The sequence below is a fragment of the Haemorhous mexicanus genome, chromosome 25 (genome assembly GCF_027477595.1).
Source record: "Haemorhous mexicanus isolate bHaeMex1 chromosome 25, bHaeMex1.pri, whole genome shotgun sequence".
NCBI classification, from domain to species: domain Eukaryota; kingdom Metazoa; phylum Chordata; class Aves; order Passeriformes; family Fringillidae; genus Haemorhous; species Haemorhous mexicanus.
Window position 1 is genome coordinate 6,810,193 of NC_082365.1, and position 19,623 is coordinate 6,829,815.

General features: G+C 61.0%; 3 protein-coding genes and 1 long non-coding RNA gene across 7 annotated transcripts; 2 read left to right on the top strand and 2 right to left on the bottom strand.

Annotated features, from left to right (window-relative positions):
* Positions 1-335: 335 nt before the first annotated feature.
* On the bottom strand, positions 336-4,760 carry SHISA4 (shisa family member 4). Its single transcript, XM_059867476.1, has 5 exons — positions 4,457-4,760; positions 3,270-3,441; positions 2,019-2,152; positions 818-1,000; positions 336-733 (listed from the first exon to the last, which is right to left on the bottom strand). Exons 1-5 carry the CDS (start codon positions 4,527-4,529, stop codon positions 687-689), a joined length of 609 nt encoding a protein of 202 aa, XP_059723459.1. The 5' UTR covers positions 4,530-4,760; the 3' UTR covers positions 336-686.
* A 709-nt stretch (positions 4,761-5,469) lies between these two features.
* Positions 5,470-12,968, bottom strand: INAVA (innate immunity activator). 4 transcript variants are annotated; one of them, XM_059867714.1, is made up of 9 exons: positions 12,920-12,968; positions 12,273-12,332; positions 11,426-11,550; positions 11,228-11,347; positions 10,411-10,615; positions 9,204-9,272; positions 8,544-8,943; positions 7,031-7,598; positions 5,470-5,828 (listed from the first exon to the last, which is right to left on the bottom strand). In XM_059867714.1, the coding sequence occupies exons 2-9, from the start codon at positions 12,316-12,318 to the stop codon at positions 5,736-5,738; spliced, it is 1,626 nt and encodes a 541-aa protein (XP_059723697.1). In that variant the 5' UTR covers positions 12,319-12,332; positions 12,920-12,968; the 3' UTR covers positions 5,470-5,735. The 4 variants fall into 4 exon arrangements, with proteins under 4 accessions (XP_059723697.1, XP_059723695.1, XP_059723694.1 ...); XM_059867712.1 differs by lacking the exon at positions 12,920-12,968 and having other exon boundaries at positions 11,231-11,347; positions 12,273-12,865; XM_059867711.1 differs by lacking the exon at positions 12,920-12,968 and having other exon boundaries at positions 12,273-12,863.
* Positions 12,969-13,019: 51 nt separating this feature from the next.
* On the top strand, positions 13,020-13,980 carry LOC132338291 (uncharacterized). Its single transcript, XR_009489419.1, has 2 exons — positions 13,020-13,384; positions 13,666-13,980. It is a non-coding gene; the product is annotated as an uncharacterized LOC132338291 (long non-coding RNA).
* A 3,649-nt stretch (positions 13,981-17,629) lies between these two features.
* On the top strand, positions 17,630-19,501 carry TMEM167B (transmembrane protein 167B). The gene is made up of 3 exons (XM_059867646.1): positions 17,630-17,767; positions 18,323-18,454; positions 18,825-19,501. Exons 1-3 carry the CDS (start codon positions 17,758-17,760, stop codon positions 18,905-18,907), a joined length of 225 nt encoding a protein of 74 aa, XP_059723629.1. The 5' UTR covers positions 17,630-17,757; the 3' UTR covers positions 18,908-19,501.
* The last annotated feature ends 122 nt before the right edge of the window (positions 19,502-19,623 follow it).

Here is a 19,623-nt window from a genome sequence, read left to right on the forward strand (position 1 = left end):
CCAGGAGAGGGGGCATGGATAGAGGAATTGTTCACGCGCCCACAGTCCCAATCCCGGCGCAGAATTTGCTGTTTTCTCACCCGAGATTCTAGGGGTGGTTTCACGCTCCTTTTTGAGTGAGGGGGCTGGGTGGGTGGCAGCACTCCAGGCTGGCTCATCCAAGCGGCTGATTTGGTGGGGATTACCCTTCCCAACACAATTTTGGGAGGGATAAGTCTCGGGAGCAGAAGGGACAGGGCGGAATTCATGTTTCCCCACATTACAATTCGCGGGAAGGGTTTGGGGGCGTTGCCCTTCCTTTTTTCCCCATTAGAATCACCGAGAAGACATCAGGCTGTGGGCACAAGACGTGGTTTAATGCCAGCTCCGGAGGGAAGAGCCGGGGATGAATCCGGGGGTAGTGTGCAGGGAGACAGCGGTGCACGGCCCTCGGAGGACCCCCCGGGAACCCTTCCGCGGGTGCTCGGGGCCACTGGCACCCAGAGTCGGGGGAGTAGGCGCCCACAAAGGGCCCAGTGTGCGGCACAAGGGCCACCCTGTCCTGCTGGCACCAGATCACCCCAGGATGGCTGGGAAGAGCCCGATCCAGCGCCGGCTAAGGCAGCCCCCCAGCGCCAGGGGGCGTCCCTGGGGTCCCCAGCCTGGCCCCGCTGGCCGGTGGCGGGTGCGGGGGTCTCCGCGGGGACTCATGCTCCAGGGTAGCTGGGTTGTGCCGGGGCGTAGGGTGGTGGTGCTGCGGGGGGAGCAGATGCGGTGTCACCAGGCCACCAGGCCCCCCGGGGAATAGGGAGGGTCCCCGTTCCCCCCCAGTGCTCACCTGTAGGGTTGTAGACAGGGGGGCCGGAGGGGTACATGGGGTACTGGGTGGCAGGGCCGGGAGGGGGGTACATGGCCATGGGGGTGAAGCCAGGCTGGGGAGGTGTAGGGCCGGCTTTGGGGTCCACGGGGAAGGGAGCTGGAGGAGCTGCAGGGTGGTAGCTGGACAGGGGAATTTCCGGGCCTGCGGGAGAGATTGGGGAGGTCTGCAGCACCCGACCCAGGGACAGAGATGGTGCCGAGAGTGGTGGTGGCCCTCAGGCTGGTGGCCGCTGGGGTGTCATCCACACCCCACTGCAGTACCAAATTTTCCCCCTGCATCCCTTCAGGTCCCACCACTTCACCCCTCCTACAACCCCTTCACCGTGTACCTCAGGACCTCTCCTTCTCCCCATCCCTGTACCCTACCCCTCCTCCTACAAATTCATGCAGTCCACACCCCCACCCTCCCGATCCCCCCTTCATTCCAACAGCTCCCCTTCTCTTTGCGTCCCCCACCCCATACCTTCACGATTCTTCTGCTCCCTCTCATCCCTTCAGCTTCCACCTTCACCACAACAGCCCTGCACATCTCTAGCTCCCCGCCCCACACCCCCAGACCCCTTCACCCTGTACCTATAGGATCCTGCAAACCCCCATCCTGCAACTTCCCCCTTTCTACCCCCAGGCCTCTCTACATTCCCTGAGGCCCCCTCAAAATCCCACCACCCTGCGCCTCCAGAACCCTCCTGTAGCTCCCCCATCCCTGCTGCCCAACCCCCCCACTCCGATCCCCCCCTGTATTCCTCCAGGCACCCCCTCCTTGCCTCTTCCCAAAGCCCTCCACTCTCTACCTAGAGGACCCTCCTGCACCTCCCACCCCTATAGCCCACACACACACACCAATTCCCACAGGCCTCTGTCCAGGCTCCCCCAACCCCCCCACCCTGTACCTACAGCACCATCATGCACTGAGCCTCCTCCTGCACACCCCATCTGTGCATCCCCCATTCCTGCACCTTCCCATTCCCCCAGGTAGTTTTAACCCTGCACCTCCTTACCTGCAGGACCCTCTTGCTCTTCCCTCCCTGCATCCCCCATCCCTACAGCCCTCCACCAGACCTCCCCTTCCCTCTGAAATCCTCTAGGCCCCCTCAACCCCACTCCACCCTCTTTTCCTAAAGGACCCTCCTGCACCCCCATCCCAGCCTCCAGCCCCACACCTTGGAGGGGCGTTCGGTGGTGCTGCTGGCGCTGGTACAAGTAGCAGCAGGAGCACATGAAGCAGCAGACGATGGTGGTGACGATGGCGATGAAAAGCACCACGGCTGAGGCGATGCCCGCGATGGTCTTGGGGCTGTGGGACCCCCGGGCATGGGGAGCAGGGCCAGGAGGGCCCACGGCATACACCCCCGGCCAGCACCCACTGATAGTGCCCACTACCCCTTTGCCCAGCACCCAGTGACACTGCCCAGTGCCCAGAACCAATGCCCAATGACATTGTCCAGCACTACTATCAGCACCCAGTAGCAGTGACCACTGCCCAGCACCCAGTAGCATTGCCCACCCAGTAGCAGTGCCCAGTACCCAGTGCCAATGCCCTGTACCACTGCCCACTGCCCAGTGACCAGCATCCAGTGGCAGTAACCAGTGCCCAGCACCCAGTGCAAGTTTCCAGTACCAGCATCCAGCACCCAGTGCCAACACCCAGTACTGGTGACCAATCCACAGCATCCATCCCCCAATCCACAGTGGCCAGTATCAGTGCCCAGTACCATGTCCAGCACCCAGAACCCAATACCAGCACCTAGTACCAATGCCAAGAGACTGGCACCCAGTACCAGTACCAAGTGCACAGCACCTAGTAGGAGTGCCCAACACCCACAGCAAAGCACCAATGCCCAGTACCACTGCCCAGAGACCAACAACCCAGTATGAGTATCCAACACCCAGTACCACTGCCCAGTGCCCAGTACCCAGCACTCAATGCCCAGCACCCAATGTTAGTGTCCAGCACCCATAGCCAATAGCCTGGCAACCCAGTAGCACTGCCCAGTGCCCAGTACCACTCCCCAGTGCTCAGAACCAGTGCACAGCACCGGCGTTCAGCATTCCAGTAACAGTGCCCAGTGCCCAACACCCAGAGCCCCCACCAAGTACCAGTGCAGAGCACCCAGCATCCACCACCCGCTTCCGCTGCTCAGTGCCAATGTCCAACCCCAGTACCACTGGCCAGCATCCAGTACCAGAGCCCAGCACCCAGTACCAGTGCCCAACACCCACTGCCCAATACCTACTACAAGAGCCCAGATACCACTGCCCAGTACCCAATACCAGTGTCCAGCACCACTGCTCAGTGCAGAGCATACAGTGAGCAGCACCCAGTACAACTGCCTATCATATGCCCAGCACCCAGTTCCAGCACCCAGGCTGCCCAGGAGAGCCCCCAGTCCCATCAGCCCTGGCTGTGGCACCTGAAGGCAAGGCAGTGGCGCTGCTGGCGCTCGGTGATCAGGCGCAGAGGGTCTCGGCAACAGTACCGCTGGTGGCACGTGCCACAGCAGAAGGTGAAGAACTCGCAGTCGAAGCCAGGGTGCCATGACCCGTTTCTGTCCACGTACCACAGGCAGTCTTCGCCCCCGGACACTGTGGACAGCCGCCCACCACCAGGGCCTTGGAGCACCTGGCCATCACCACCCTCAGGGGCATCAGCAGCACCCTATGCCCTTCCTCCCCCACATGAGCACAGCCTGTACCCCACTGTGTCCTCCTGGTCCATCCTGCCCCATGCACCCCCAAAGTGTGCCCCTATACACCCCCAAAAACCCTGCTCCTTCCTGTCCCCGCTGTCCCTCATACCCAGCCCCACATCCCCTATACCCTGCTGTGTCCTGCCCCACACCCACAGTGTCCCTATGTACCCCCAAACCCCTGCTCTGCTCCATCCTGCCCCATATCCCTTAAAACCCTGCTTCATTCTGCCCATGTACCCCCATACCCTGCTCCATCCCACTCCACTTCCTTCCAAACCCTGCCCCGATGTACCCCCATATTCTGCTCCATCCAACCCTACACCCTTGCAGACGCCACTCCATCCCACCCAGCTCTCCGACCCCCCCAGATTCCTCCAGATCTCCCTAGCTTCCCCTCCTTCCGCGTGTTCCAGTGGCACTTCCCACTCTATTTCTGTCCGGAGCCACCTGTCTTCCCAGAAATAGCCACGGGCCGAGGCCCGGGGCGGCCGGAGGAGCCGGAGCAGCCACGGAAATGGACTTTGTGGGAATCTCACATGGCATTATTCACACAATCCAAAATGGGATCACGGCAGTTCAGGGACAAGTGGGGAAACTGAGGCACAGAGTTCGTGCATGGGAAGCCCCCAGATTCCCCGGCTCAGTTAGCCACGGGCTCCCTGCCTGCTGTTCCCGGGGTCACTCCGAAAGCGGCAAATGGGAGGCGGGTTTGGGGGGAGTGGACGCAGTGCCCAGGGGGACACTTTGTTGCAAGCAAGCCCCGGTCAAAGGGGCCGTGTGTGGCACGACTAGTGGCACTAAGTCCCTCCCACCCAGCGGGATCCCCGTGTCACAGATGATGGCACCGTGTCCAGTCGCAGGGTGGCACCGGGTCCCCCGGCCCTCCCCGGTCCCCGTATATCTCTTACCCATCGAGGCGGCCACGGCCACCAGCAGGGTCCCGGCCAGGGGCCAGCCACTCCCGGAGCCGCCGGGCCCCATCCCAGGGCCGGGCCCGGTGTCGCCGCTCAGAGCTGTCCGGGAAAAGGTCGGCGGCTGCGCGGCGGCACCGGGACCGGGGCCGCTCCCGTGGCCGGTCCTGGTGCCGCCCGGTGCCGGTGCCGCTGTCTCTGCCGGTGTCTCCCGGGACCGTCCGGTGCCGATGCGGGGCCAGCGCAGGCCCGCAGCGACGCCGCAGCCCGGCGGCTCTCGGTTGCTGCCCGGTGTCCCCCCCCTCTCCCGTCCCCCCGGCGCCGCCTCCCGCCGCAGCCACCGGCCCCCGCCCGCCCCCACCGGAGGAGCGGCGCCGCCGGCACCCGGCACTGGCAGGGCCGGGCGGGGATGCGGGGACCGGAGTGTCTTCTCTGGCACTGCACCCCCACGGCAACCCTTTTTTCCCCTCTTCTTGCACCCCATCCCTTTGCTCTTCCTTGCACCACTCCCCGCACCCCATCCCCGATATTCAATCCCTTACCTATCCCTTCCTCCCCACCATTTCCCCTCCCAGCACCCCTTCTCCCACCTCATCCTACCCCTGCACTCTTTATTTGCCTGCCCTGCACCCCATCCCTGCCTTTTGGTTCACAGCACCCTTTCTCCAACCCCATCCTTTCCCGGAGCAGCTTATTTCCCTCCCCCTACACCCCATCCCTTCACCCATCCTTGCAGCCCTCCCCTGCACCCTTCCTGCCCACCCTCCTGCACCCCAACCTCGCACCCTTCATTCCATCCTTCCTTTCTACTCCTTGCCCCTTTCCCAACATGGCTCACTGGGTGTCAGGGTTGCACAGCTGGATCTGGGGCACCCTCTTGCCACAGGGATCACCCCATTACTGCCCCGAGCACAGCCAGACCCCAAATCCACAGTCCCATCCTGGCAATGACAACGGGACACAGGGGTAGGGGACCTTAGAGGGGACATGGAGGTGACACATCCTGAGAGTGATGTATCCCAAAAACCACTTTTATTAGAGACCAGAACCTCAAATTCAGGGTTGTGGTGACACCAAGGTCACCATAAGCACTGGGGTCACAGTGTCCCTATCAGCATTGCAGTGCCAGTGAGGGAACACAGGGTGGGGGCCAGCCCCTGCCACCCCACTGTGGCTCCCTCCTGTGCCCCTACACCGGGGTGGGGAGGCATGAGACGTCCCTGCCGCCCCTGGGCCAGCCAGGATGTGCCCCCGCCCCGGGGTGAGGACATGGCACTCACACTTGGGTGACGATCTCGCCGTTCTCGGGCATATAGACCTGCACAGGCACGCCGGCTGCTGAGCGTCGCAGCACCTGCACTGGGGGACCCTGGGGGGACAAAGACCCTGTGGGTATTGGCATCCTACCTTGTCTGAGGGGCACCACTGGGGGCACATCCGGCACAAGGGTTGGGCTGGAGGAGCTGTGGGAGCACGGCCACAGGTCCTCACTTGCCCAGCATGTGTCCCAGCTGTGCCACAGGTGCATTTGTCCCAGTGATACTGCCAGGTGGAAAGGGGGAGCTGGTCACTGAAATGTCTGCAGGAATCCTTCCCTGCTCAAGGGCACCCCAGTGCTACCCCAGGGACCCACATGAGTCCTGCTTGTGGAAACCTGGGTGTGACAGGAGGGACCCACATGGATCCTGCCCTAGGGATCCCCCTGAAGTCCTGGTCCTTCCCATGGGACTTTCATGGGACCCCAGTCTTGCCCCGGTAATCCCCTTAAGGTTCTGGTCTTTCCCGTGGGACCCCAGTCCTGCAACAGGAACCCCTGTAGGATCCCCTTGGGATCTTTAAGAAAAAGCAGGGACCTACATGGAACCCCAGTCCTGTTCCAGAGACACCCTTAAGGTCCTGGCCCTATCCCAGCGACTCACATAGGATCCCAGTCCTGCCTCAGGGGGTCCTGGTTCTTCCCCTGGAACCTATGCGGAACTCCAAACCTGTCCATGGACCTCTGCAGATCCACATCCCCCCCCAGAAGGACCTTAAAGTCCTTACTTCCATTCCCAAGAACAGAAGACCCCGGTCTTGGCTGTTGGACTTCGTCAGGAACCCAGTCCTGCCCCAGGGACCCCTCTGGGACCCAAATTCTTCCTTTGTGATTCCCTCAGGACCCTAACCTTGCCACAGGGACCCACTCAGGGCACTGGTCCTGACCCAGGAACTATCAGGGACTCTCCAGACCCAACCTATGGGACCTTGGACCTGCTCAGAGGACCCTCAGAAGGTCCCAATCCTGCCTCAAAGGATCTTAAAGGACCTTGATCCTCTCCTCAGGACCCTCCTGAGACCATGTTCCTGCCCCAGGGTCCCTTCTGGAATCCCAGTCCTGTCCCAACAATCCTCAATAGGACCTCAAGGACTCCCTCAGGACTTCACTCCTGCTCTAGAAATCCTCATGAGACCCCACCAGAGCCACATATCCCTACATTACCTACGGGTAACAATTCATGTCACCTGCAGGACAGCACTCAGGGGGTTCCCCTTCTCCCACATGGCTACTCCCAGCCAGACCCTGTGTCATACCTGAACCAGTGACAGGATTCCATGAGCAATGGGCACATCCCTGGTGGTCCCACCATGGGGTCTCTGGAGAGCCCCTTGCCGGTCGAGGGAGTGGGGCCGGGCACCCCTCAGCCGGGCACGCTGGTGCCATGATTTGAGCTCCTCGGCGACGGCAGCCTTGGAGAGCCCCCGGGCCCCAGCGGGCACGTAGTCTTTGAGTGAGGGGGTGCGCACAATGCGGCTACGAGAGGGCACCAGGCGCTGGTACCGCAGTGGGGCCAGATCCTGCTCATACAGGGAAGTCAGGGGGCCAGCAGGTGGCAGGAGCTGGAGGGCACCCTGTGGGTAGTAACCAGGCTCGGCAAGGGGAAGCCGAACTGCAAAAGACATGTCAGGGCTGCTGCTGCCTGGGGAGGTGGCGTGGGAGATGCTGGAGAGGTCGGAGATGCTGTCATCAGAGCCAGAGTGGCACGCAGGGCCAGGGGTCAGGATGCAGGAGGTGGGCACAGTGACTGTGTAGTAGGTGGGGCGCCGGCGGGGTGCGGCGCTGCGGCCCCGTGGCTCAGCTGGCTGCCAGCATGGGTCCACCCTGCAGGCAAGACACTGTAGCTGTGGGAGGACCCTTCCCCTCAGCCTAAAGCCAGGGCAAGCCCTGGGAAAGGTGTACCCAGGGGTACAGCAGGCCACCCTGTGGGGAGACATCTAGCTTCCTCCCGTGGGATTAGCTCCATCTTCCCTGTGGGGCAGTCTCCAGCCTCCTCCCAAGGGATTAGTTCATCCTCCCCATGGGGCTGACCTCTACAGTCTCTATAGGGTTACTTCCATCCTCTCCATGGGATCATCTCCAACCTCCTCCCAGTGGATTTCCATCCATCCTCCCCACAGGGTTTTCTCCCACATCCCCATAGGATTATCTTCATCCTGTCTCTGGGATTATCTCAATCCTCCCTATAATATTGTCTCCATCCTCCCAATGACTGAGCTCCATCATCTCCATGGGGTTAGTTCCATCCCCTCCCCATGGGATTATGTCTGTCCTCCCCAAAAGATTTTCTCCATCCTCCCCATAGCATTAGGTCCACACTTCCCTTGGTGTTCTCTCCATTATCTTCTCCACAGGATTATCTCCATCCTCCTCCCTGTGGGCTTAGCTCCATTATCTCCATGAGGTTCTCTTCATCCTCTCCCACAGGATTACTCCCATCCTCCTTCCCACAGGGTTAGCCAGTGGGACTATCTCCATCCTTCCTACGGGATTATTTCCAACATCCTCCCCATGAGCTGAGCTCCATCATCTTCACAGGGTCATTCCCATCCTACTTGGCATGGACTGAGCTCCATCCTCCATGCCTTCAGCATCCTCATTGTCCTTGTGTTCCACTTTGCTCCTGAGGACCCCAGGTTCCCATCACCCTTGGGATTCCACCACCCCCTAGTCCCCATAACATCCAGGTTCCCATCCCCCTCTCCATGGGGTTATCTCCATCCTCCGTAGCAGAAACCCTTGTCTATCCTCCCCAAACTCAGGACCTACCTCAGAGACTGGGTCTGTCCCTGCCGTCCTGATGGCTCAGGGGTGGTGGGAGCACTGGAACCTGCCTGCTGGCACAGCACCAGGGTCCGGATGGGGACGAACCGGTAGGGAGGGTCCCCTGTCCTGGACACTGGGGGGCCTGCAGAGTCAGGGCTGCTGGGGGCCAAGGAGCTAGAAGGGGCAGCCATCAGGGCCCCAAGACAGCATTGGGAGCTCTGGGTTTCACCATCCTCAGGGTCGATGCTGGAATTTTTGGCCCTCTCATAGGGTCTGTGCAGGCTGGTCTCCTGCCAGGGAATACGGGGGGGCATCAGAAGCCCTGACTCCTCCTCTTCCTTGGTGGGGTCCTTGGGAGATGGGGACCTCTGCGGGGTGGCAGGTCCTGGTGGCCATGTGTCCTCTGCAGGAGAGATGGAGGGTTGGGATGGAGGGGACACAAAGAGAGAGTTGGGATGGAGGGAACAGGTGGATGGCTGGTATGGAGGGGAGATATGGGGGGTTGGGATGGAAGGGACCCACAGGGGAGCAGCATGGAGGGGACACATGGCAATGGAACGGGATGGAGGAGACACAGGAAGAGTAGAGACAGAGGGGACACAGGAAGGGTTGGAATGGAGGGAACATACCAGGGGTCCACCCTGGTCCCCACAGCCCCCTCACCCTCTTCCAGCAGGCCAGTGTCAAACATGGAGCTCTCGTCAGAGGCACTGAGCTCTATGGGGCAGGGCCCTGTGAGAACAGAGCTGGGGCTGCCTTCAGGTGCCAAAGCGCTCCCACGGCCCCGCCACCACCCAGCGCGTCCCCGCGGGCCTCCACTCCCCTCTCCCACGCCACCTGTCCCAACACGCTCTGGGACGGCAGCGGTACCGGCCAGGCCGGCTCTGCTGAGCTGTGCGCAGCTACCAGCCTGCCTGGGATGGGCAGGCTGGAGGCACCAACAGGGAAGGAGACACCACCACCATTGCCCTGGTCCTTGGAGGGGACAGGGACAGAGAGAATGGGGACCCTCTTGAGTGGCCGCCACTGGGACAGGGACACGGCAGCTGGGCCACATCGTGCCCCCCTTTGGGTGCAGGTGCTGAGGATGGGTGACTGGGGATAGTTATGGGGTGCAAGTGGCAAGGGTGAACTATTAGGGTACTTTCAGAAGGGTGCAATCAGCAGAGGTGAAGTATTGGGGTGGATTAAGTGGGGTACTGCTGGGGATAGTTTATCAGGGTGCATGCACTATGGATGGACTTTTGGCGTGCATTCAGGGGGTATATATGCCAGCAATGGTTATTGGGGTGCATGCACTGGGGAATACTTTTTGGGGGGCACTCACAAGGGTACAGCCACCAGAGATGAAGTATTGGGGTACCTTCAAAAGGCTGCATTGACAGTGAGAGCATATCAAGGTGCACGTACCAGGGATGGCCTTCCAGGGGGCATCCAAGGGGGTATATTCAGCAGGGATGGGAAATTGGGGTGCATTCACCAGGGGGTGTTGGGGGTGTGCATTCATTGGGGATGTAGAACCAGGTTGTAATCACAGGGGATGGAAGGCTGGAGTGCATCCAAGGGGTGTATTCACCAGAAATGGGAATTTGGGGTGCATCCAGGGAAATGCATTCACGAGGGGTGGGAACTGAGGTGCAGCACTGTGGATGGCATATTGGGAAGGGACACACAGGGGAATGGCAGAGAGGCATGCATCCAGAGGGGTGCATGCACTTGGGATGAAGGACTGGGCAGCATCCATTGGGGTGCATTCACAGGGAATGGGTAATTCAGATGCATTCCCCAGGGACACTCAACCAAGCAGCAGCACCCCATTCTGCCTCCCTGCTCTCCAGCATACCCCCACCATGGGGCTCGGGGGGCTCACCCTTGGCAGTACTGGTGTCCCGCTGCTCTGCCAGGAGCCGCCGCTGACTCAAGACCTGCTCCAGATCCCGCAGCTTCTGCTCCTCCCGGAGTGCTGCCGTCTGCCGCCTCTTCCGCACCTGCCGGCCGATGTTCTCCTCGCGGCAGAGCCGGCGGGAGGCCTCGGCAATCTGCAGCTGCAGCGCCCGCTCCCGTTCCAGAGGGTCCTGGGGGCAGGGGACACGCTCAGAAACGCACCTCAATACCCTCAAGCCCCCATCATGCTTAACACCCCAACGCCACCCATAGCACTTGGGATCCCAACCCCTCCCAGCATCTCATCTGGGACTCCAACACCCAGCATCACTCTTGGAACTCTACACCACCTATCATGCTCAGGACCCCACCACTACCCATAACATTTGGAACCCACCTCCTCCCATAATTCTGGCATCCTGATACACCTGGGACCTCCCCCACACCCATCACATTGGCACCCCAACCCCACACATTATGTTTAGGACTCCATGATAACCCCATTAACTCAACATCCCAACACCACCTCATGCTTGAAAGCACCCCCCTGCCCCTCTCACCTAGAGCACTTGGCACCCAACCACTACCCATGGGATGGGGATGGCAACATTTCCAGGTGACCCTCAGGCAGCTTCCACAGCAGAGGGGATGGGATGGGATGGGATGGGATGGGATGGGATGGGATGGGATGGGATGGGATGGGATGGGATGGGATGGGATGGGATGGGATGGGATGGGATGGGATGGGATGGGATGGGATGGGAAGAGTCCCCACCACCTTTGCACCCCAGGGACTGCCTCACCACCCCACGCAGAACGGCGATCTCATCCAGCTTGAAGGCAGCCCCGATCCTGCGACGGACCTTGGGAGGCTTCTCGCCAGCTTTCAGGGGGTACTCGCAGGGCAGGGTCCCCGTCAGCTCCTGAGGATGGCAAAGGGACACTGAGCAGAGCCATGGCAGTATATCAAGGTGGGTAGGGGGTCCTCATGCCCTGCTCACCGCCTCACGCAGGCATAGCCGTCGCAGCTCCTGGATGCAGCCATCAAGCTGGGCCTCCAGTGCCTGCTGCTGCCGCTGCCCCACCTGCACCCGCTCCTTTGGGGGGGACACTGGGCTGTCATGGCCTGGAACAGACACATGAACATGTGGAGGGATGGGAACACCCAGGGTACCACCCGCCACCACCCCACAGCCTCCCTGCCTTAGTTTCCCTCCACCACAGGGAGAGGAAAAAGCAGCCATGACCCTCCCAGCAGCACCCATGGGTACTCCAGCTGCCCCAAAGCAGCTGTGCCTCCCTTCCCCCACAGCAGCATCCGTGGGTGTACTGACTCCCGTGGAACATCTGTTTCCCCCACCCATCAGCACCCATTGGTGTTCCAACCCCCCAGGGTATCCAGGAACTCCTCCCCTAGCAGCACCCATGGGTCCTCCAATCCCCCAGGGTATGCATGAAATTCCCCCAGCAGCACCATGGGTGCTTCAGCCCCCCCCCCCCCCGGGACACGGGACACATGTGACGTCCCTGCTGGGGGGTGGGAGGAGGGCCACAGGAGGAAGGTTTCAGTCTGACTCAGCCATTCCAAGCCAAACCCGTCTGAGTCAAATCCTGTCCACAGCACCCCCCACTACACTTGTGATGCCTCCCGAAACGCAGGGGAAGCCTCCAGTCCTCCACCCCTTCATTTCCCCAAAGCTTTCTCCAGGCAGCTCATGTGTCCTTAGTGTGTCACCATGCACCGAAGTGCTCCGTTCCCTGCCTGGGAAGGAGGGACACGTCTATCAGAGCACTCCTGGGCGACAGGGACACCCCAAAACCTCCCTAACCCCCAAACCCCCTTCTCACCCGAGTGCAGCATGATCCCGCTGTCCATGTCACTTGCCTCCCCCATGCTGCGCCGAGAGCCTGTGGGCAACAGCGGGGACACAGCTCGTCCCCACGCACCCAACAGGGCTGCACCCATGTGTGCCCCCCACCTTGCACCCTAAAATTCCTCATGTCACCCCGGGCGTGCCGCGATGGCAGTGGAGGGGAGGCGAGGCTATTTTTGCTTTGCCTTCTTGTAGGTCCTACCATAAATAAAGGGCGCGGACTGCACCAGGCGGGGGGAGGGTGACACCCTCAAAGGGGTCAAAGGTGGTCGGGGTGCGGTGGGGGGGAGGGCCGAGGGGCCCCTCGCTCCCACCCCGGCTGGTTTCGCCGGGCACCTCTCCCAGTTTTTCTTTCTTTTCCATGTGGGCTGGTGGCGGATCCTGGGGTGGGAGCGACCGCCGGCCTCGGAAAAGGGGGTCCCCAGCGCCCCAAGACTCCCAAACTCTTGGGAAGGGAGATGAAAGGGGGGCAGTGGGACGCGGGGGTGGGGGTTCACACCGCTTTTCCAGCGCCGTCGTCTGGCCATGCCTCAGTTTCCCCAGCCCGCTCCACGTCGCGCTGGGAGGCCAGAGGCAGGACGGAGGCCCCGGGGGTCCCGGCGGGGTGGGAGAATCCCTTACCTGAGCCCGCCGCCGCTGCCGGCTCTGCTGCGCCGGGCCACGGACGGGTCCGGGCTTGAGCGGAGGGAGGAGCAAGGTGAGCAACATCGGCCCCAGTCTCCGCCCCGCCCCGCCGGACGGGCCTGCGGCGGCTGCACCGCCGGGCCCTGCACGGCATGGCACTGCACGGCATGATATGGAATGGCATGGTACGGTATAGATGTGTCACAGCATGGCCTGGCACATCACTGCAGGGGGTGGTGAAGTTCGGTGTGGTGTGGCACCGCCTAGCATGGTGCTTGCTGAGGCTCCAGCCCTAGTGCCGTGTAGGCATAGGCCAAGCACAAGAACCACTGTCCCCGTCCTGGCCCTGGCCATGCACGGCAGGACAGTGCCAGGATGGTGCCACCATTGTCCCAGGATGCTGCCAAGGTGCCGCGAGGTGATGATGCTGCAGCCACTGTGGCCTCTCTCAGCTGGATTGGAGTGAGTTGGGCACATTCTGCATTGCTACACCTGGCAGGGTGGGGAAGAATCCTCATGGGACAGGGCTAGACAGGATGGGCTGAGAAGGTAGGGAATATGCAGGGTGCAGGCAGGGCGATGCAGGGGGCAAGCAGGGAGCAGGCAAGGAGTGCAGGGAGCAGTCTGGGGTGCAGATTCCCCAGAACAATGGCCTGTTTCCTGCCTTGGTGCCTAGGGTGGTGCTGTCAGCCTGGGGCTGTTGGTGAGACCTTTTCAAACCAGTGTCTCTTCCTCCCTCACAGTTTCCCCCAGCTGAAGGTGGAAAGGGCAGGGGTGAAATACATTTAACTATGGAAATGGAAAAAATACACTAGGAGAAAACAGAGAAGAAAGGAGAGGGAGACTGAAGGAGTAAGGAAAGCTCTGTGCCACCAGGGGATGGCTGAAGGCCTTGGATGGACACCAACTGCAGTTGGGCTGGTGGCAGCACTGGTAAAATGAACCACTGGCCACCATGACCACCCTCCATCCCCACCATGCACCATTAGCCCAAGGCAATGCCACCCCATCCCTGTCTCTGTCCCATTTCCATCAAGAAAACCAGACAAAAGACTTTATTTGGTTGTTTTCTGGTTTATGGAGTCAGGCAGGTGCAGGTCGGGGGAGAGTGTTGCCTGCATCCCCCATATCACCCCTGGCACTGCCCTGGTGTTACCACCTCCTTCCAACCCTGGCATCCTGGTTATCACTGGCATGGAGACACCAAGGCTCCAGGACTCAACCCCAACCACCGGCTCACTCAGAATGGCAGTGCCAGGTGCTGTTCCCAGTGCCAGGATGTGCTGGGGATGGGGGCAGCCCAGTGTGTGCCAGGGGACTCAGGGAGCTCTGCTGGGCTGGCTTTGGCTTACATGTGTCAGGCACCTTCCTCTGCCAGCTTCATCTTCTGCAGGCTGTCCCACACCTGCAGGAACCTGGGACAAGGGTCCGGCCCTGGCCCAGCCACCTCCCACTCGTGCTGCAGGATGGGCAGGCCATGGGGCCTGGTTGGGATTTCCCCAGCCCTCCCCCTGACCCAGTTGTCTCCTGACACAGGTGTTCCCTCAGCTGTCACCGTGACCTGGTCACTGCTGGCCATCCCTTGACCCATATCCACCCCGTCAAGCTTCCTTTGGCCACTCAATTTCCCTGAACATTCCTCAGCCGAACTGCCCAAACAGCCCGATCAGCACTTAGCTGACCCCAGGGAATGACATGGATTCATAGCTGGATGGACATGTGGAGGGTGGATGGATGGATGGATGGATGGATGGATGGATGGATGGATGGATGGAGGGATGGATGGATGATGGACAATGGATGGATGGAAGGATGGATGGATGGATGGATGGATGGATGGATGGATGGATGGAGGGATGGATAATGGATGGATGGAGGGATGGATGGATGGATGGATGGATGGATGGATGGATGGATGGATGGATAGAGGGCGGATGGATTGTGGATGATGGAGGTTGGTTGGGGGGATGGATTCATGGGTACATGGATGGATGAGGGATGGATTCATGCTTGTATGTATAGATACATGGGTGGATGAATGGATGGAAGATGGTGAGGTGAAGGCAGGAGAACTGGCCTAGATACAGGGATGGAGGCTGGGACAGACAGACAAGGACAAAGGGGCATCAGACCTCCTCAAGTCTGTGGTGGCACTTCCTCAGGTGGGGGTCCCTGCAGCTCCTCCCGCAGCTGCCTCAGCCTCCAGCTCTCCAGCACCTTCAAGAGCTCAGCCCTGTGCCAGGGCAGGATCCCCCTGTGGTGATGACAGGCTTCAAACAGCCACCACACCTGGACACCCAGCTGGAGACAGGCCCATTCCCATGCCCACTTGCTATGGCTGAAGAGTAGTTCCTAGTGCAGGTCTGGTGGCTACAGGATTCCCATTTCAGGTTTGGCACCTCCTTAGGCTGAATAATGCTCCTGTGGCTATCAGGGTCCAGGTCCAGGGAGAGAACATCACTCCTGTCACCTTCTTGAGAGGTAGGGGGTCAGCAGGGAATGGGAGCACCAGGGAATGAATCACCAGAAGCATGGAGTCACCAGTGGGAAAGGGTCACCGGGGATAGGGTCACCACAAGGGATGGCACAACCTGGGACAGAGTGACCAGGGGATGGGGGAGGAGCCATATGCCAGTATAGGGTGAGATCCTGGACACCAGCCCCTGTGTCCCCCAGCCCCTGTGGTCTTGTGGTGGCACAGCCCAGTGTCCTCACATGCTGCTCCCAACACCCTCAGGGTCCCTGTTTGCAAGTGTCCCTGTCCCAGGCCACCCTGTGGTCTCAGGCCACCCCATATCTTCCCATCACTTCTTAGGGTTCTCATTATCCCTGGAGTACCCACCACTCCTGGGGGGTTCACTATCCCTCAAGGTCCTCATTACTTCTTGGGGTCCTGTCACCTTCAGGGTCCCTACTGTCCCTGGGGTCTCCCTCACTCCCCGATCCCCATCACCCCTGGTGTTCTGTTGTCCCTGTGTCCCCTCCATCCCCAATGGGGTTCCCAGCACTACTGGGGTCCCCATCAGTTCAGGTGCCACCATTGTACTGTGTGTCCTCATAACCTTCAAGCCCTCACTGTCCCTGGAATCCCCATCACCCCTGGGGTGTTAATCATCCCTTAGGGTCCTCATTACTCCTTGAAGTCTCCATTGCCTTCAGCATCCTCATTGTCCCTGTGTTCCACATTGCTCCTGAGGACCCCAGGTTCCCATCACCCTTGGGATTCCACCACCCCCTAGTCCATAACATCCAGGTTCCCATTGTCCCTATGTCTCCATCACCCCTGGCATCTCCATTGTCCTTGGGGTACCCATCATGTCCCATCCCTGTTCACCTGGGTCCCACAGCCCCATGCCCTAGTGCCAGCAGCCACCCAGCACTGTGCTGCTCCTCGAGGCTTTGTTGTCACCCTGGCCAAGATGTCACTAGTGAAGACCAAATAAATCAATCCCTGATGTCCCTCCTGCTGGGAGCTGTGGCTGGCCGTGGTGGTTGGGTGCAAGGGAGCAGCAGGAGAATGGATGCTCTCTGTTAGCTCTGGAACCCAAGGAGGGTGAGGGGTCCTCAGGCTGAACTCCAGGACAGGCACTGGAGTCTGCTGGGAGCACAGGGAACACTGGGAGCACCAGACTCACTTGGGGAGCACTGGGTTGGCTGGGGGCGCTGGGAACACTGGGAGCACTCGGGACTGTTGGGGGCACCAGGACCACTGTGGGGACATTGGGGCCACTGGAGGCACTTGGAACATGGGGGGTACTGGGGTCACAGAGGAGACTGGGACAGCTTGGGTCACTGGGGTCTGCTGGGGGCACTGGAAACACAGGGACCACTGATGGGCACTGGGAACCCTGGGGGCCCTGGGGTTGCTGTGAGCACTGAGAACACTGATGCTGGGTGCACTAGGACCCCTGGAATGTATGGGTTACTGTGGGAGCTGAGGATTACTGGAGAAACTGAGCTGGGGACTGGATGCACTGGGTGTTATGGGAGATACAAGGAATTACTGGGTGCACTGGGGGTCAATTCGGAGACTTACGTGGGATACTGGGATGGGGATTGGGTGGCACATGATGTTACTGGGAAGGACTGGGATACTGGAGGCACTGGGGTTTATTGGGGGACCTGGGGTTACTGGGGAGGACTGGCAAGTGCTGGAAGAGCTGGGATGGGGACTGGGTGCTTGGAGAGGGGGCCTTAGGGTTAGACTGGGAGTTAGAGGGGAGCCTGGGGGTCAGATTGTACTGGGTGGGTTACTGGGATGACTGGAACTCACTGAAGGCTGGAATGGAGACTGGTTACACGTGGGTGGTACTGGGATACTGGGAGGACTGAGGGTTACTGGAGATGCTGGTGGGTTACTGGGCTGCTGCCATGGGGACTGGTTGCACTGGGGAGGTACTGGGAAGACTGGGGCTTACCGTGGGCTGGGATGAGCACTGGGGGCTGCAGGGTTATGAAGAGATTGCGAATTGCTGGGAAATCCGGGGGCCAGTGGGGTGTGGTTGCACTGGGGAGGTACAAGGAGGACTGGGGTTTACTGGGAGGACTGGAATGGGGACTAGGTGCACTGCGGGATACTGAGGGGTCACTGGGGGACGAGATGGGGGCTAGTCCCTGGCGGCTGGGCGCAGAGGCAGCTCCTGCGCAGCGCTCGGGTCACTGGTGCTGCTGGGCCGGACTGGGGCTGCTCACGCACCTCCCTGATAGGCGCTCCATTGAGGCCGCCTGCTCCTCAGGATGCGCGTCGCGCGGGTCGGCGCTCGGCTGGCCGTGCCTGTCGCCCGCTTCCACTGTCGCGTTGGCGCCTCGGGGGCCCGGGGACGTCCGGGGGCGCCATGACCAACGGTGGGAACGGGGGGCTGGGGGCCAAGGGCTATCGAGGGAGGCCTGGGGAGAACCGGGGCCGGCATAACCAATGCTGGGAACGGGGGAAGGAGGGGTTGTGGGCGGACACGGGCGGTTGTGGAGGGTCCTGGGGCCACCATGGCTGGTGGTGGGAACTGAGGAATGGAGGGGCCGGGGAGTCCGTGCGGGTTCGGGGCCTCAAGGACCATGGGGGCGGGGGGTACGGGGGGTTCTGGGGGTTCCGAAGGCGGGGTCCTGATAGGGTACCGTGGGGAGAGCACTCAGGTACTGGCAGGCGGCGGGGCCGATGGGGCTGATGTGGGGGAGGTACTGAGAGGAGCTTTTGGGAAGCGGCTGGAAGACTGTGACCCTTCGGGGCCGGGCCACTGGCAGTTCTGAGTGCCGTCGGTGGGGATACGGGCAGGTCTGAGTCCCTTTCGGGGGGATCCCGGGAAGTCTGCATCCCCTCATAGGGGCAGAGATGGGAGGTTGCTCACGGTGTTGGGCAGGGGCCCGGAGTGCCCCCTGACCCCTCCCCGACCTCCCTCCCCGCAGTTTATTCCCTGGACGGGCTCCTGGTTTTCGGGCTGCTGCTGGTTTGCACTTGTGCGTACTTGCGGAAGGTGCCCCGACTGCGCACCTGGCTCCTGTCCGAGCGTAGGGGCATCTGGGGAGTCTGCCACAAGGGTGAGGGGCACTTGGGACACTGGGGTTTGGCGCGGGGGTGCTGGGAACACTGGGGTGGAGGCACCTGGAACACTGGGGTGCAGGATGGGGATGCTGGGATTACTGGGGTGGGGGCACTTGGAACACTGGGGTGCAGGATGGGGATGCTGGGATCACTGGGGTCGGGTCTAGGACAGGAGCATTGGGTCCAGGATGGGGACACAGAGATGTGGGATGGGGGTTTTGGGGTCTGGGATAGGAACGCAGAGATTGGGAATGGGAACAATGGGGTTTGGGATGGGAACATGGGGTCTGGCATGGGCTCACAGGGATTCAAGATGCCTCTGGGATGGGGACATGGGGCCTCACCCCATCCTTGTCCCACCCGCAGCTGCTGTGATTGGGACCCGCCTGCATGTGGCTGTGTCCATGTCCTGTCTTCTCATGGCCTTCTACGTCCTTGTGGGAAAGTGACCACATGGGGACCTGCTGGTAACCTGAGAGAGACCTGGGACTGACTAGAGATCCTGTGACTGATTCCGACGATCCCAGTATGGACCAGAGACCCTGGTACTGACCCCAGTGTCCCAGCACCAACCAGAGACCCCATTGCTGACCCTGGAGACCCTGGTATTGACCCTGAACCACCCCTGGTCCTGCCCTTGGCAGCAACGTGGATCCTGCGTGTGGCAGCCTAGGGACCATCATGGCCCATCACCCTCCTTCAGCCCACCAAGGGCAACTGTGAGGGCCAACAGGGCACCTTTAGACTGTTGGAGAAAGATTTCCCGTGAATTCTGTAGAGAAGTGGGTGAAGGGACCCCCAGGACTGAGGGACCCAGCTCTGCCCTGTGAGCCCCTTCTCTTGATGCTGAGCAGGGTCCTAGTGAGACCATGGCAGTTTCTGGGGGCCAGGCAAGGTCCCCCCTGTTCCGTGGGATCTTCCTGTGCCCCTGCAGCGTGGGGGCCCTCAGGGGGGTCTCCTTCTGCAGTGGGGGGTTGGTGACGCCCCCGGGTTGTAAATATTGGACCACCACATGCAAATAAAGTGGGGGTTCCTCTGTGGCAGTGCTAGCCTGGGGGTCCTGTGGGGCTGGTGCCCTGCTTGGGGGTCCTGTGATGTGGGTTGAGAGTCCCACTGGGTGTGTGTGAGGAGGTCCTTGGAGGCTGCCTCCCATGGGGTGGAGGGC

What these genes read in the sequence shown, in the direction of transcription:
- TMEM167B (XM_059867646.1), top strand. An exon ending in CTGGGGAGTCTGCCACAAGG is followed by an intron (nt 18,455 to 18,824) that starts GTGAGGGGCACT and finishes TCCCACCCGCAG; the next exon opens with CTGCTGTGATTGGGACCCGC.
- INAVA (XM_059867711.1), bottom strand. Translation starts at nt 12,390, where the DNA reads ATGGGTGCAGCCCTGTTGGGTGCGTGGGGACGAGCTGTGTCCCCGCTG. An exon ending in GGACACCAGTACTGCCAAGG is followed by an intron (nt 9,273 to 10,410) that starts GTGAGCCCCCCG and finishes CTGTTCTCACAG; the next exon opens with GGCCCTGCCCCATAGAGCTC. An exon ending in CACTGGCCTGCTGGAAGAGG is followed by an intron (nt 8,944 to 9,203) that starts GTGAGGGGGCTG and finishes TCTCTCCTGCAG; the next exon opens with AGGACACATGGCCACCAGGA.
- SHISA4 (XM_059867476.1), bottom strand. Translation starts at nt 4,529, where the DNA reads ATGGGGCCCGGCGGCTCCGGGAGTGGCTGGCCCCTGGCCGGGACCCTG. An exon ending in GGCCGTGGCCGCCTCGATGG is followed by an intron (nt 3,442 to 4,456) that starts GTAAGAGATATA and finishes GGCTGTCCACAG; the next exon opens with TGTCCGGGGGCGAAGACTGC. An exon ending in CGCCACTGCCTTGCCTTCAG is followed by an intron (nt 2,153 to 3,269) that starts GTGCCACAGCCA and finishes GGGGTCCCACAG; the next exon opens with CCCCAAGACCATCGCGGGCA.